Source organism: Triticum aestivum, chromosome 2A (assembly GCF_018294505.1).
Source record: "Triticum aestivum cultivar Chinese Spring chromosome 2A, IWGSC CS RefSeq v2.1, whole genome shotgun sequence".
NCBI lineage: Eukaryota > Viridiplantae > Streptophyta > Magnoliopsida > Poales > Poaceae > Triticum > Triticum aestivum.
The window spans coordinates 649,569,215-649,584,689 of NC_057797.1; the positions used below are offsets into that span (position 1 = coordinate 649,569,215).

At 43.3% G+C, this 15,475-nt stretch overlaps 1 protein-coding gene and 1 long non-coding RNA gene across 2 annotated transcripts; one reads left to right on the forward strand and one right to left on the reverse strand.

Annotated features, from left to right (window-relative positions):
• Window positions 1–6,608: 6,608 nt before the first annotated feature.
• LOC123191808 (WAS/WASL-interacting protein family member 1) lies at window positions 6,609–9,311 on the reverse strand. Its single transcript, XM_044604401.1, has 4 exons — window positions 9,077–9,311; window positions 7,981–8,405; window positions 7,662–7,878; window positions 6,609–6,920 (listed from the first exon to the last, which is right to left on the reverse strand). The coding sequence occupies exons 1-4, from the start codon at window positions 9,309–9,311 to the stop codon at window positions 6,907–6,909; spliced, it is 891 nt and encodes a 296-aa protein (XP_044460336.1). The 3' UTR covers window positions 6,609–6,906.
• A 3,351-nt stretch (window positions 9,312–12,662) lies between these two features.
• Window positions 12,663–13,926, forward strand: LOC123185800 (uncharacterized). The gene is made up of 2 exons (XR_006493497.1): window positions 12,663–13,536; window positions 13,727–13,926. It is a non-coding gene; the product is annotated as an uncharacterized lncRNA (long non-coding RNA).
• The last annotated feature ends 1,549 nt before the right edge of the window (window positions 13,927–15,475 follow it).

Consider the following 15,475-nt stretch of genomic DNA (forward strand, 5'->3'; position numbering starts at 1 on the left):
AAGTTCCATAAGCTGGGGCCAGGTGGCTATGCGGTGGGAATGCCTAAGTGGGATAAGTCCGAGAAAGAGATGCTGGATGCAGGTGTCACTCCAGAAACATTGAGCTGGCCCCCCAGGTGCAGGACTTGGTTCTATGCGCATGGGGGGGAGTTGGACCTGAAGACATGCAAAGTTTCGCAGAAGGCGTGTCTGGACGGAGCCGAAGATAAGCTACTTGTTGCAATAGAAGAGGCTCGATCGGGGTTGTTCGAGTCTAACAGAGAGAACGACGAGCTTACGTGTGCCCTGGAAAATCCTGAACACCTGGGAAGAACACGAGGCATGGGCGCTATTCCGTGGTATGAGGGGTTTTCGGACTGGAACGCCGACTACAGAACCCGTGTGAGAAAGAAGATTGCGGAGGAGAAGAAGAGGAAGATGGAGGAGGAGCAGAGGAAGCTAGACTATGAACGCCTTCAAGGCCTAGAATCAGCGCACGCGGACTTGGCAGTCAAATTCCAGCGGCAACAGGAGCAGATCGACTCACTTAGCCAGCAAAGGGGGTCTCAGCAGCTAGCGGATGATCCACCATTGGATAGCACCGTCCCATCCATGCCGAGAAGCAGCGTGGGTTCCGCCCCAGGCGACGCATTGCTGGATAGCTACCTAGTGGATGACATCATGGAGAACACTAACTGCGAGCTACACTTCAAAATGAAGAACATATCCATGAAGGTGGCGGACGCCCTTGCTTTTACAAATCCCCCCGAGGCAACCTTCCATTGCAACCCGATTCCAGCGGGCTATGCTCGTGTCTTGGTTGATGAGATGGTGGACCAATATTCGGGGCTAGAGCTTGACATTCCTGGAGGTGACGATGAGCACACACTAGGAGAGGCCAACCATCGTATCATCCTATGGAGAAAGGATTGCATCATCTTTTGAAGGCCACCGACACCGCGTCATCCGACTCCTCGTCGCAGTCTACCACCGAGTCAGCAGACTCCTGCTCCTCCAAGTCCACCAACGCGTCAGGCCACTCCTCCTCCAAGTCCGACACAGCTTCAGGCCACTCCTCCTCCTCCAAGTCCGGCAAAGCGTCAGGCCACTCCTCCTCCAAGTCCGGCATAGCTTCAGGCCACTCCTTCTCCAAGTCCAGCACAGCTTCAGGCCACTCCTCCTCCTCCAACTCAGCCACGTCAGCCATCTTCGCCGCCTCAGCAATCACGGAAGAGAGCCGCCTCAGCTATGGTGCGTAGCGGTACAAGTCGAGGTAGTACTGGAGGTACAGGCGGAGGCAAGCGATTTCAATATGGTCCAAGCCTCGCGCCTCTTCCGCAGAGGCCTTACGACAAGTCCGAGGAGGAAAACGTAGCCATATCGAAGGCCGAGGTGGAAGCCCATTTTGCACCGAAACCGCCACCGCCGCCAAGGGAGAAAGTGCCCGTGGAAAAGATTGACCACTTCATTCGTATGGCTAGAGCACAAGCTCCCAAGCCTGTTGACACAGACTATGAGCGCCACATCAAGAAGTTAAATCGAGCACGTCTACAGAAAGAGGCGAGCTCGAGCTCGAGCAAATCAGCTGGCAAAAGGAGCGGTAAAACCGTTCCCCAGCTGGGAGAACAGGCGGCGCAATCAATCCCCCCGCTTGTTGTGCCAACAACACATGAGAGTAGGCGCGCCCAATATTATTGTGGGCAAACCGTTAACGTTCCCGGGGTGGGCGATGTGGTAATAACCGAGGAGCATATTGCGGAGGCTGAATCGATCGGGATCACTTTGGATAACTCCTCGATATCGAGCCCATGTCTCCGACTAGAGAGGAGGAAATAAAATGGAAATATGCCCGGGGCCAACCTTTGGTCGAGCCAGAGGAGGTCCATAAGCTCCCAACGAGAATGTATGAATTGCATCAGTGGTACATGGACATTACCAAGATTTCCAATCGAGAGTCCCTCATGGTGAATGTCAACAAGGATCATTACTACCATGAGAAAGATGTGACCGTTGAGTATTCAGAACTATTTCAGCTATACAATCAAGACACACTCGACAAATCTATCATCAGTTGCTATTGTCTGTAAGTGATTTCTTTCTGTTTTAAGTCTCAAGCTAGCTGTAGTGATCATTTTGATCAATCATTACCTGTAATTATCCTCACTATATTCTTTTCTGTGGTATTATGCGGGATGAAGATTTATGAAATGAAAAAAGGTGGACGCTATGGCATTGGGTTCGTTGACTCAAATACCATTAATGAATACACATGGAAAATAGATCCATATCATGAAAAAAGTGTAGAGGAAAGCATGCTACAGTTCTTCAAGGAACTCAAATACAATGAAGATATACTACTTCCTTACAACTTCCAGTGAGTCACACTGTCTTGTACTACAAATTCTGTTTTTCCCTACTAGCTAGCTACATGTTTTTGCTTACATATGCCCGCTTAATTAAGACATGCAAACGTGTGTGCATGCAGATTTCACTGGATCTTGTTAATCATTAAAGTTGATGAAGGAACAGTTGAAGTACTAGACTCACTACTTAAGAAAGCAAGTGACTACACCATCGTGAAGGGGATAGTCAACAGGTAATTTCAATCATTATGAACTATATCTCGGCATATTTAATTAGTTCGTCATTTCCTGATAACAACTATTTAATAACTCATTTATTCATTTTCTTTGTCGGCGGGCAGGGCTTGCGCAAAGTTCATCAGGGCCACTCCAGGCCCATGGAAACAAAATCTGAAATGGTATCGACCCAAGGTAAGTAATTAAATAGTACTAGCTAGCTGCCATCTCTTTAATTATCATGCTTGATTAATTATTATCTGATCAAATTCCATTCTCGTAAAGGCCCTGAAGCAGGCGCCGGGGAATGATCTATGTGCATACTACGTTTGCAAGAACATTCGCATGATGGCATCCGAAAGGAGCAAATCTCAAAGACGGGAGTGGGTACGATATCGATTGTCAGAACACTATTCACAATTTTTACACCATTATCGATATCTAGTCACACAACTAATACACATGCATATTGATCTCCTTCTTAACAGTTCAAAGAGGTGCGGGACAAGCTCCTAGCATAGGACCACATATAAGCAATTCTAGAGGAAATAGCGGGATTTTTGCTTGACCAGGTCATAGATCCCAAAGGAGAATACTATTACCCGCTACCGCCCCCATGAACCACTTCCAATTGTTATCGTGCTCCGAAGGCACCAATTAGCTAGGCTAATGACACTGGCTCCGAAGGCACCAATTAGGAGAAATTGTGTATATATATATACATATACATAAACACTATTCGGATCATGGGATCAGAATAATATTCTGATCACAACATGAACTTCCCGAGTAACGCGCCTCACCTTCCCCGAGTACTAGGTTGAACTTCATCTCAAAGGTGTCCAAATGGGCCTTGCGATATACCGTTGGATAGCTATAGACATCAGTATCATGACCCAAGTTAAATTTTTGGCAAAATGTAAGCGGTTTAAGAGCAGTTTTGAAAACTGTTTTTCTTCACACAAAAAATGTGAATCGTATTTTTGATCGCATTTTTAAACCGTTTATCGGAATGAGGCAAATAATATGGCGTTGGAAAGCTGCTGCAAAACCGCTCCTTCCACATGTTGAAAGTTTTCTCTAATTCCCTACGGTTAAAGAGTAATTCAGAAAATCGTAAAATTTCACAAACCGAACACCCGAGTTCGTATTTTGACGCCATTTCTAAACGGCTAATCCAATTGAGGCAAATAATATGGCGTTGGAAAGCTTATGAAAATGCGCTACTTTTTATGTTAAAAGGTTTTTCCAATTTTCAATGGTTTAAAAGTAATTTAAAAAACGGTACAAGTTCCACCGAGTTCGTATTTTTAAGCTAATTTTTAACCGTACGTCCAAATGCAGCAAATGATATGGCGTTGGAAAGCTTGAAGAAATACGAAACCTTTTTTTATATATTGTTTCTCCTAATTCATTACGGTTTTATGTCAGTTTTGAAAATGGTTAAAAACATATTTTTGCCGTAATTTCTACAAACTTTATCGGAATGGGGCAAATAATATATCGCTGAAAAGCTACGGAAAATGCGAAACTTTTTCATGTTGATGGTTTTCTCTGAATCCTGGCCGTTTTCAAGTAATTTCGAAAATGGCGAAATCATTCGTTCTGGTTTTATCGCGAAACAGATTCTTCGAAAATGCACCGCGTGAAGAACCTGAACTTCTCGGCATGTCTACTTGAACTTCACTCAGTTTTTCACGTGTTTTTTTTTTGCTCGTAGCTCTCCATCCACTGCTCGTAGCTCTCCATCCACTCACCGAAATTGAGCAAGTGATATACCAGTGGAAAGCTGCTGTAAACACGCAACTTTCCCGTGTTGATCATTTTTTCATACTCGCGATGATTTAAAAGTTTTTCATCTGATATTCATTCAGTGTAGTAGGTGAACTTCCTGTTGTTTTTACGTTGAACTTCTATGACATATTTTTCATTTGTAATTTTCTCATCCATTCGTCAAGTGTTACACAAATGGCATTTCTTTTGTATAAACCTCTCTCACAATATTTTTTAAAATTTCTTCGATGGAGGACTTGAACTTATATCAACAAACTTTTAGTCTTTGCTTTTTTTATTCTTTTTAATACGAAATGCACACCGTGTAGTACGTGAACTTCTGGCAGTTATCAATCTTAACTTCTCACGGTTACGTGAAAATATCTGATTTTTTTAATCCTTTTATGAAATTTTGAAGCGCTCTATTTATTAAAAGTTGAACTTCTTGTTATCTAATATTTGAACTTCTTATTTCCATACTTTAAGAACTAAGAAAATCTGAGTTTTCTATAATCATCGAACTTCTCCATCTTTTAAATATGGACTTCCTGGTTTTATTTCTTAATTATTTTTATGAAAATTTGAAGCGCTCTATTTTAAAATTTTGAACTTCTTGTTATTTTAGTTTTGAACTTCTTGTTTCCATTCTTTAATAATGAGAAAAATCATCGAACTTCTCCATCTATTTAATATGGACTTCTTGGTTTCATTTCTTAATCTTTTTATGAAATTTTGAAGCGCTCTATTTTTAAAATTTGAACTTCTTGTGATTTTATTATTAAACTTCTTGTTTTCATTCTTTAATAACGAGGAAAATCATCGAACTTCTCCATCAATTTAATATGGACTTCCTGGTTTATTTTTCTTAATCTTTTTATGAAATTTTAAAGCGCTCTATTTTTAAAATTTGAACTTCTTGTTATTTTATTTTTGAACTTCTGGTTTCCATTCTTTAATAACGAGGAAAATCTGAGTTTTCTACAATTTTAATTTGAATTTCTTGTTATTTTAATCTGAGTTATTATTTAATATACTTTGAACTTCTCTATTATTTTAATTTGAACTTCAAGTTTATTATTTTTTAATTTAAATAAACATCAAATTTGACAGTTTGTTCAATTTGAACTTCATAGTTGATTCTTTAAGAATAATGAATTTCTGAGTTTTCTTTAAACTGTAAAACCTTAGATTATTTCATAAACATCAAATAAATTTGTTATTTTAATTTGAACTTCTATTTTTTAAAACAGAAAAAATATTTGTATTTTTTTAGTTATTTCCTTTTTTAATTTTGAACTTCATTTTATTCTTTGGTAACAAGAAAAAATATTAGTTTTTTATACACTTCGAACTTCTCTGTTTTTTTAATCTGAACTTCTTAGTTTTATTTTTTGAAAAGAAAAAAATGATTTTTTATAGTAATCATCGAACAGCTTTTTTTCTTGAATTGAATTAAATATTTTTCGTTTTGTTTTCTATATGGCATCTCATTCCCATATGAGACAGTAGTGCCTCAGCTTGGATTCATTTTTTAACAAACAATAAATTCCTTTTAGTTCTTCGATGGAATTTCACTAAACAAATGTGGTCAGAGCCAAGGAACAGACTGAATTACTGAACTGATTGGAAGCACACTTGCATAGTCGCATACGCATGCGTAGTCAGCAGTGCAAGCTTGCAAGTACTTCATTCAGTTTCTTTGGATAATGACTTGGGGCGCTAGGGAAGGAAAAAGTCAAGGGAAGAGATGAGGTAAAGCCTGTTGTCGAAACAATGTGGAACCTTGACGGCATTGCTTCGTTTTACCAACTCCACTATCTGCAACAAGGCTGGAAAATACAGTAAGACATACTGCCAAGGGTACTGCAGGTGACAGCTTTTATTCAGCATCGACACTATTTTTCGGGCAACCTGTTCGTGGCACACCATTTCATCAGTTTCTTCTTCTTCATCAGACTGGGTTGTGGCGAATGCGGCTTTCTTCTCTCATAGTACATCATTTGCATCCTTGTCGACCTGACAAAAGTGAAACAGCTGTGCCAGTCTAAACCAAAGACGACCGGGAAGAAAGCTTCACTTGCTGGGCATAATTCTTTCTGCAACATCTACAGACTATACAAAGATCAGTTCTACTAGATGTTCTCTTTGGCTTACTTTTAAGTGTACTGATATGTTGTAGCCTCAACTTGCAAGCATCACTGACCCAAGTTTGCTTTTGTTGACCGGATTGGGCCAGTGTCGTGCTTGCGTTAGATCATGGCATGCCAACTCAGGTCATATTTTGGTCAATTCACAGCCAAGAAGCCAATAAAAATACAATAAAATTACCGGGCCAGGCGGCCGGTGAGAACACGGAGCATGAAGCCAAGAAGGCAGAGGAGTCCGCGTCTGCAACGCCGTGCTCCGCCAGACCGGCTTCCTCGACCTCAGAATCTGAATTTGAAAAAGAAGAAAATGCATGCATGCATGCATGCATGCCGACCGGCCGGCGTGATCCACCATCGATCCATGATGGTCAACCTCCATTCCAAGTCCCGACGATCAACCAGCTCCTGCCATTCTAGTAGTTGCCATGTTATGCATCCTCCCCTGCATCCATACGGTCTGATCTTCAGAGTGACCAAACAAAACCCTCTGTTCATGTCTGAAACTCTGGATACTGCCCGAATTGAATTCAATACATTCAATTTCATTTGTCTGAGTGTTTGATGCTGTTGACCGACTCTAGTTACTATTATCCATCACAACTAGCAAAATTATATTAACATAACTCACAATAATTACAGTATCTTCCAAAGCTTAGAGGATCGAGATTTGCAAGAGTTTTGTATATTGGTTTCGTCTGGAATCAATCCACACATACAGTAAGTAGTACTTTTATCCTGAGTGTGGCAACCAAGGTACTTAGTCCAAAACAATGTTTTACCTCTGATAAGCCCATTGTGACAGTGTGATGTCAATATGCACATATACAAACTAGGACACTTGATTGATTAAAGAAGAATGCATGACTTTGACATGGGCGATGCAGAATCATTCATTCTATAAACCCTACAATAGCAGCACTAGCACATCATCATCCATCATCAACCAACCATGCAGCCTAGATATAAAACACCTACACTAGCTTGCTTGCCATCTGCTGCTAGGGGAGGGTGGTTGTGAATTTGACACCAGCATACTATGCATGATGCAACTCAGCTTGTCTCTATTTAATTCAACTCAATCAGTGGGCACCAATTATATCATCTCATCTCCCACATCTTCACATGGGATGTGGAGTACCATAACTATATAACTAAGAGAGATAGAATCCAATTTGCCTCTCACCTTGGCTCGGGTATCCCAGCTCAATCATGCTTGCATTCCTCCTCTCCTCTCCAACAGTGGTGGGGTTGGTAGCAGCGGAGGCGAGTTTGATTCCTCGTCTAGCAACAGCCACTTTGTGGGAGGGAGCACCATGTATCAAATCTGTCCGGCCACTGCTATGGCATTTGAACTTCTTGCGGCGACACAAGCTTCCTGCAAGGGCATGGCAGGAGGAGACCTGCATGGCACGGGCGAGGTGGGGATCAGGAGCAGCTTGAGGATGGAAACAGAGGTAAAGGTGGAGAAGTTCAGGGGCGAAGTGTCACCGGGGGCGACGCACTGGTGCGAGAAGGCACGGCGGTGCTCGGACGGTGCGTGGCTGCCCGAAGGAAGACGGCGTTCGACGGCAGCGAGGCATCTGGCGACGACCACAACTGGGCGGGGGGTCGCGGAGAGGCTCTCGTTGGCGATTGGATCCCGGTGGTGGCACGGTGGCGCGGGGGTCCGGGGAGGGCGGGCTGCGGCGGGGCGTCCGGGGAGGGCGCACGACGGCAGGGGGCTCTCGGCGGCGGGGGTTCCAGCGAGGGCGCGCGCGGCCGCGGGTTCCGGGGAGGGCGTGTGCGGCGGCGGGATCTGAGGGCGGCGGTGGGATGAGGCGCTCGGGGGAGGAGAGGTTGCGGGGGAGTTGTGGAAGCGGGTCAGGGCAGGGGTGTTTTTCTTTTCTTTTCCGTGATGATTCGGGAGTTCGGGAGGATGTCGTCGCAGCTATATAGGGCGGGCCATCCAAATAGTTATTCTAATGCTGGAATTAAAATAGTGCTACTCGATACTCTATTTTTAATGGACGAGTTGGTTGAATAGTCCCGATTTATTTTTGTCCGGTTTATTTTCGTCTGGTTTATTTTCGTCTCACCTCCCACCACCCCTCCCATGCTAAAACCAAATCGCGTCTGATACTCCTTTCATTTATTCGTAATGTATTTATGTGAAAAAATCAATTATGATTAATCTCTAATCAATCTATGAAAAATCAAATCTAAATTAATCAACTATACCATAAGTTACTCAATCACATTAATTAATATTTCCATACGCCTCAAAAATTACTTTAATTGACGTCTCCATACCTTGCCCAAAATATTAATTAATGTGATTGAGGAACTTATGGTATAGTTGATTAATTTAGATTTGATTTTTCAGAGATTGATTAGAGATTCTTCGGTACACATGTAAAAAAGGAAGAAAAAAAAGGAAAACAAACCAGGAAAAGGAAACATATGCATGGACGTCAATCCCCTCCATCTCTCCCGCTCTCTTTCCTTTCCTAGGATGTAGCCGCTGATTTTCTCCCTTGCTCATGTTCTCCTTAAAGAGGTGGACATTGAGACTTGAAAGGCAACGAGCATGGTAGGCCTCAGATCGCGGATCCTCCTGACCTTGCAGTCCTTCTCCGATGTCGTCCCTGCATAATCCAACGCCTTCCTCCTCCCAGTGCCGCACCTGCGTCATTGAAGGTTGTGTGCGAGCTGGCCGCCGTCCCCGAGTATCTTCAACAGGTTGTCTGTTGCTCCCAGATAACACAATTCGTGGAAGAGTTACAGAGAAGTGAGGGTTGGGGAGAACTGGCGTCGCGCCGTCGCCGATCTGCTGGATGACATGCACCACGGCCATGCCATGGAGCCACCATCGCTGCTCCTTCCAGTAGGCAATGAGGTTTGGTCGAGGGCAGGAGTAACAGTTGTGCGTGCTTGCTTGCTGTTATTCTCGAGGTGGATAGGTCATGCCTGAGCCCTCCTCCACGCATGGCGCAGCTTCCTCCGATCTCGCCCGTCCTCGAATCCCTGCTGGCAGGTGATGTTACTTCCTTACCTCAACGAGTCAAAACTGAAGGCATCCACTTCTTGTGGTAAGAACCGATCTCATGTACTGCCATTTTTTATAAGTTTCTTGATGCAAATCATAGCAAGAATATTGTGTTCTTCCTATTTGTTTGATTAGTTCCAAAACAGAAGCAATTCTATCGTGACGATTTCAAATGTTTCTTGTAGAAATTTAGCATAGTACTAAAGCAACTGAATTATCATTTTATCACAACCGCGGGCTAATTCTGAAATAAAAGCAATGGTGAATTTTTTTCGTTAAACTGTAATCCATAAAACGCCATTTTGTATATTATTCAACTATTGGGTATGCTAATCTTTGGGTTCATTGGATGTGAATAATGGACCTGGTATGATTGGTGCTTGTACAATTACGTAATAGGAGTAGCAGCATTATACATCTTTCGAGTTACAGTATGTTTACCAGTGGGAATTGCGGCTATGGATGTTTCACAATTGTGTGTACTGCAGGTGTACGTGGATTAGGAAAACTGTGTGAGCCAATGGATTTTTCCATGTCTTCCTCTACGGCAAGCCCTTGAGTGTATTTTATTTATATCTCAAGAACATGACAGTTTCAAGAATATATATGAGTCAGCTATCTTGTGCCCTTTTGTCCATTTTTACTTAAATACTATGAGGCGACTACTTATTGTTATTCTTGCCATTGAAGATCTAGGTAAAAAGAAAATTAATGAACCTGAAATATCGGCAAAACAACAAGTATTGTTAACCAAGGAAAATAAGTCATGATAAAGACAAGATACGTTTTGACCAGAAAAGCCCGTGCTCGATTATTTCGAGCACAGGCTTCTTCGGTAAAGACTCGATTTTTTTTAATCGATGTATATCTAATTCTAAGTCTTCTTTGACATGTACATGATGAAAGAAAAGTACTATTTAGACAGAAATTGGTGTGTCTAATGCCTGTGCCAAATGTTGTCGAGGAAGATAGTAAACTCATTGAGGATGATCATTGGGGTTATTGCGAAGCTGACTATTTGGTGGAGTAGTCTCGCGACATGGAGGACAAGCCATGAGACATGAAATAACTGGTAAACTGAAGGATTCCCCGCGCATTGCAGCAGGAAATTTAACAATGACTTGGAAAGATATGATTCTTTTGAGGAATTGTATTGTCTGATAGTTGCTCCGATTGACACATTTCAAAGCACAAGAGTCAAATTGTGGCATCTTCTCAATTCAGTCTCATGAAAGTGAAACTGCAGCGTACATTTATATCTCATTTAGGGGATTTAAGAATTACATTGTGACTTCCACTAAGGAGGGCAGTTGTTTCCAAGTAGGCTACAATGCGACTTAGAATAGAACAACACAATAATTAACCGAGGATAATGAAAGGAAGTTACCTGGTAATTTTCCTGATCAATTCATACAAAAAGAGTAGTCTAAATCATGCAAAACAAAATAAACACCAGTTTTCAGAAAATCAAGGCATATAAAATTTATAAGTCCCATGATAAAGGCCATAATAAAATAGTAGAATCTGAATGTGTAACACACCACTTCGAGAGATAAATGCACATGAAAAGGAGATTTATATCTCATGAGCCCAAAAAAAAGACTAAATTTGACACCCTTGTCTCCGAATATCACATACCTGCACGAAATAGGTCAGGCAGAGAAAGGTTAGAGGAAACAATCGAATTATGAGCCAACAAATACAGTAAATTGCATTGCTATAATACCACTTGACTTGTTGTACATCCAAAAATTGGAAAATTGAGAAATAGAAATGGGTCAGTGCATTTGGAGAGATATCTTGGTCTATCTTATTTCTTTGTTTGACACTAATAGCAATATTCCTACAATTAGAAAATAGAGAAATAAACATAGGTTAATGCTGATAAATTTTGCTTTCTTAGTGGGCATGACGATGAGCTTAACAAGTAAGTACATAATAAAGATAATAGGTGCAGGATAAGCATAATATAATATGAGAGGACTGAACTAAAAGTAATTGCTTAAAACTCAAAAGCAGAAACGAGTAAGCCAAAAATTAATTAAGAAGAGAACGATAAAAAAACATTTGGAGTTGTTGAATTGGTACTATAAGCCATGATATTTTTTAGCGCTCATCCTTGTAAGGAATGAAGTGAACGATCATCCATGATTGGGAGCGGATCTGCTGGAGAAAATGAAGTGGGGAAGGAAGTGAATCGCGGTGAGATGGTTGCGCCTCGCAAGGTAGATTTTTCCCATGGGAGAAAGATTAGTCGTTATGTTTTTTAGGGTTGGAAAGGAAATTGTCCATTGCAAACGGGAGTGGTGATGTGGCAACTATGCTGAGGTGGACATGGTGCATGTTAAGATAAATAAAGAGTGGGGATGAGTCTCATAGGTATACTAGATTTGTACAATCACTTTCATTTTTTCGTCCCATCAAGTCAAACAAAGAAACAAGATAGACCAAGATCAAATTCACTACTTACGTTGAATGAAGGAACAATACGTCGTGCACACGCATTAGACAGAGTGAACTAGAAGGGATAACTGGATCTGTACAATCACTTTCGATCTTTCTAGGAACATTGGATGTAATTGATTTGGTAAAGAAAATGACAAGGGACTATTCTATGATTGATGTATGGTAAATTTGCGATGAAGTATGTGTCTGAATCAAGTATAATCCGCTTAATCTTTGATTTATCGGTTTTGTTAAATCTCATGGGCTTGAATTATTTTGTTGCGTGAGCAACTTTCTGCTTTGCACGAGGCCGAAGATGTGGACGACATGAGGAGTGCCGACCACGGCAAGGGCGAGCCGGTGATAGTTGGCGGGAGTGGTTGGATGCAGACGATTAGGCCTAGGTAGGCACGACAGAGGAGAAATCGTCGCAGGTGAGGAGTAAGAAGGTGAACATGTGGGGGCGTGCTCCTAACCATTGGATATTTGATGGCAAAAAATAGTGATTGACACGAAGAATTTTTCAGGCATCTAACGTTAGGTGCCCCTTTAGTTTATTTACAATTATTTGCCCATAGCAACGCACGAGCATTTAACTAGTATATATATAGAGTAACATTATTTTGATCACGGATTATAATAGTTATTTGGATCACACCAGCCTATATAGAGGCGACGGAGGTTCTCCCGAGATCTGAAAACCTGAAGCGAGCAGCCGATAAAAAAAGGAAAACCGATCCCGGTCCCGAATTTCTTCCCCAACCTCCCCACTCCCTGCATCTCCGTCCCGCAACCGCGGTCGCGCCCACTCCCCGGACCTCCCTGCCGCTGCGCGCCATCCCCCGGCCCCGCCCCGCCCCGTCTCCCCTGCCTTCATCCCCGACACCATCCCGGACCTTCGTCTGAAGCATCCGTCACATCCAGATCCACCCGCCGGCGACGCCCACCGCCGGCACCCCTCTACCCACTACCTTCCCGGCGGCTCCGCCTGCGTACCACCGCCGGCGCGCCCCTGTGCCCAGTCGCTGTTGCTGCCTCCCCACCCGCGCCCACCTCCTGGCACCCATGGCCGCCATCGCCAAGACCTTCCCTCCCCAACGAGGCTACACCTAGCCAGAGGCCTGCTGTTCTCCAACGCCTGGACTGACGCAGTCAACCGTGCGCCGGCAACGCGCAACCGGTCACCATGGAACCCGCGTGCAGGCATTCGTCCATGGTTGATAGCCTCAACCATGGCGGTCCATCCCCACATGCCGCCGCTGGCCGTTGCCGTCCCTGACCACCAGACAAGCACCGCCGCCCCTGCATCTCCGGCCACATCGACCTTCTCAAGAGGGCTACCTTGACCTTCCCGGGGAAGGTTCATCCATGGAGCGGCCGCTGCCGCCACTCCACTCCCGCGCTGTGCCTGGCTTGCCGCAAGCGTCCGCCCCCCATCACCAGTGCGCTGCCACCGCATGGAGCTTCCAGCGCCAAGATTCCCTTGTGCGCCATCAGCTACCACCTAGGTTGCGTGGCTACTTCCCACCCCGTTATGCTTCAGATTCTGTAGAGCTTCAGGTTCAGAGCTTTTCACTTCTGAAATTCAGTAAGTTGCCTTGGGTGAATGCTGCGTCTGGTTCAGTTGCAAGGAGTCCTCTGTTTTGCTGTTGTTGTCTGTCTACTTCTGCTTTATAGTTTAATTTGAGCCATTATAGAACTGATGGAGACTAGTAATGGATCAGCCATACTTCCTCTCGGTATGTAGTTTGTTTAGTCTAGTATGTTGTTTTGTGCAGGTGAAGGGAAGGACTACCTGAGCGCTACCAGCAGTACAAGGAGTTTAGGGCCTATTCGGTTTGGAGGATTTTCATAGGAAACACATAGGAACAAGGATTCCAGAGGAAAATTTCCTATAGATGCATTCGGTTTGTAGGAAATGTGTACAGAAATATCGTAGGAATACTATTCATTTCCTCTGTTTTTGGAGGAAATTATACATCCACTCAAAGCTCATTTTACGCGTAGGAACGAGGCGAGTCAAATCCTTAAGATGGCAAGTGCCATGCTATAAAGTTCCTATAATAGTTCTAATTCCTACATTATGAAATCCTCCAAACCGAATGAGCCCTTAGAAGGCAAGAGATGGGTCAATAGATGATCCCTACTTTGCAGCAATGTGATGTACGTGTGGAGGAAAGGTCAATCAAAAAGTGTAGTTTGATAATTACGTCGTAACTTATTAAGCTCGCTTGCTCTCTGGCTCTTATTACTTTGTGTTTGTGCCTCAAACAAAAGAAAAAAAAAGTAAAAAATATTTGAAGATTTTACACTAGAGAAGTTCATGTACACAGACCTACCCCCGATGCCCAGCTCCCTGCCGCAGAGATGCCTGTGTGCCCCCCAATGCCTCCTTCCGGCTTGCCGCCGCCCCCACAACCTCCGGGCACGCCGTCACCCCTGCCAACTTTCGGCGCGAGGCCGCCTCCGCTTCCTCCTTGCGCGTTATCACCCCCATCTCATCCAGCGCGAGGCCGCCCCTTCTTCAGGGCGAGGTGGATTTGGACTTCAGCGGCAGTACAGAGAGCACTTCGGGAGCACGTGGCGGGCTCAGAAAAGCTGGCCGCCCCTTGCTCTGGCGAGCTCAGGTGCTCTCGTCGGCGGCGGCCCATCCCACTGCTCGTCGCCGACCACAATGGTGTGAGGAGGTCGAGCTTCCATGCTCTTTAACAAATAAGTTCAAAGATAATAAATCACATGCGTTCCTCTCCATGTGTGCTTGTGTTCTGTGTGTGTTCATGGAAAAAATAGATGGTTTATTTTATTTTTATGTATGAAAAGAAAGAAGTTCAAATATAATAAACAAATAAGTTCAAGAATATGTAACGGTTTAGAAACCTGAGTTTGAAACATCTTGCAGATTTTCAGATACATGTGTACAGTCGTCAAAGTTCAGACAAAAATGCTAGCTAGCTCACTGCGAGGTCTGAGGCAGGGCGCGCACGTTGAACAAAATGGATTCATTGATCGGTTGTTTCTGGTCGAGGCAGGGCGAGCACGTAGTAGCAAGCAAAAGCTAGCTCACTCCGAGGTCTGATACATACATCGGTTAGTTGATAGCATTTGTCAAGCTAGTACCCACGTGCGTAAGCAATAGCAGACTTTATCAAGCTAGTACCCACGTGCTTAAGCAATAGCAAAAAGCATTCGGTGATTTTGTTCTCTATATTTCAAAGTATGTGGTGTACAAAAAAGAGAGGACTTAGTTGACCCACACACAACAGAAAAACATTGGTCTAAAACATCATGTTGTATAGTTTCTTGTTCCGTATTATTTCCTGAAGTTCAACGGTATGTATGGATGCAAAAAATGTATTTTTTGATATGTTAGTTTCAATTCAAAAACTACAAAACACCAAGTAAGTTCAAATACTAGAAGAAAAGGAAGTTCAAAAAAGGAGAAAAATAACACACAACATACACGACATGAAAAACAAGAAAATAAAAAAAAGCCTCACCAGAAATTGTTTACTCACAAAGTTTAAGAA

Bases quoted from the DNA above. Each gene is read 5' to 3' on its own strand.
- LOC123191808 (XM_044604401.1), bottom strand. From the start codon at position 9,311: ATGGCCGTGGTGCATGTCATCCAGCAGATCGGCGACGGCGCGACGCCA. The intron at 8,406-9,076 runs GTCAGGAGGATC...CGCCCTATATAG, and splicing joins CATCGGAGAAGGACTGCAAG to CTGCGACGACATCCTCCCGA. The intron at 7,879-7,980 runs GTGCGTCGCCCC...CGTGCCATGCAG, and splicing joins CGCCGTGCCTTCTCGCACCA to GTCTCCTCCTGCCATGCCCT.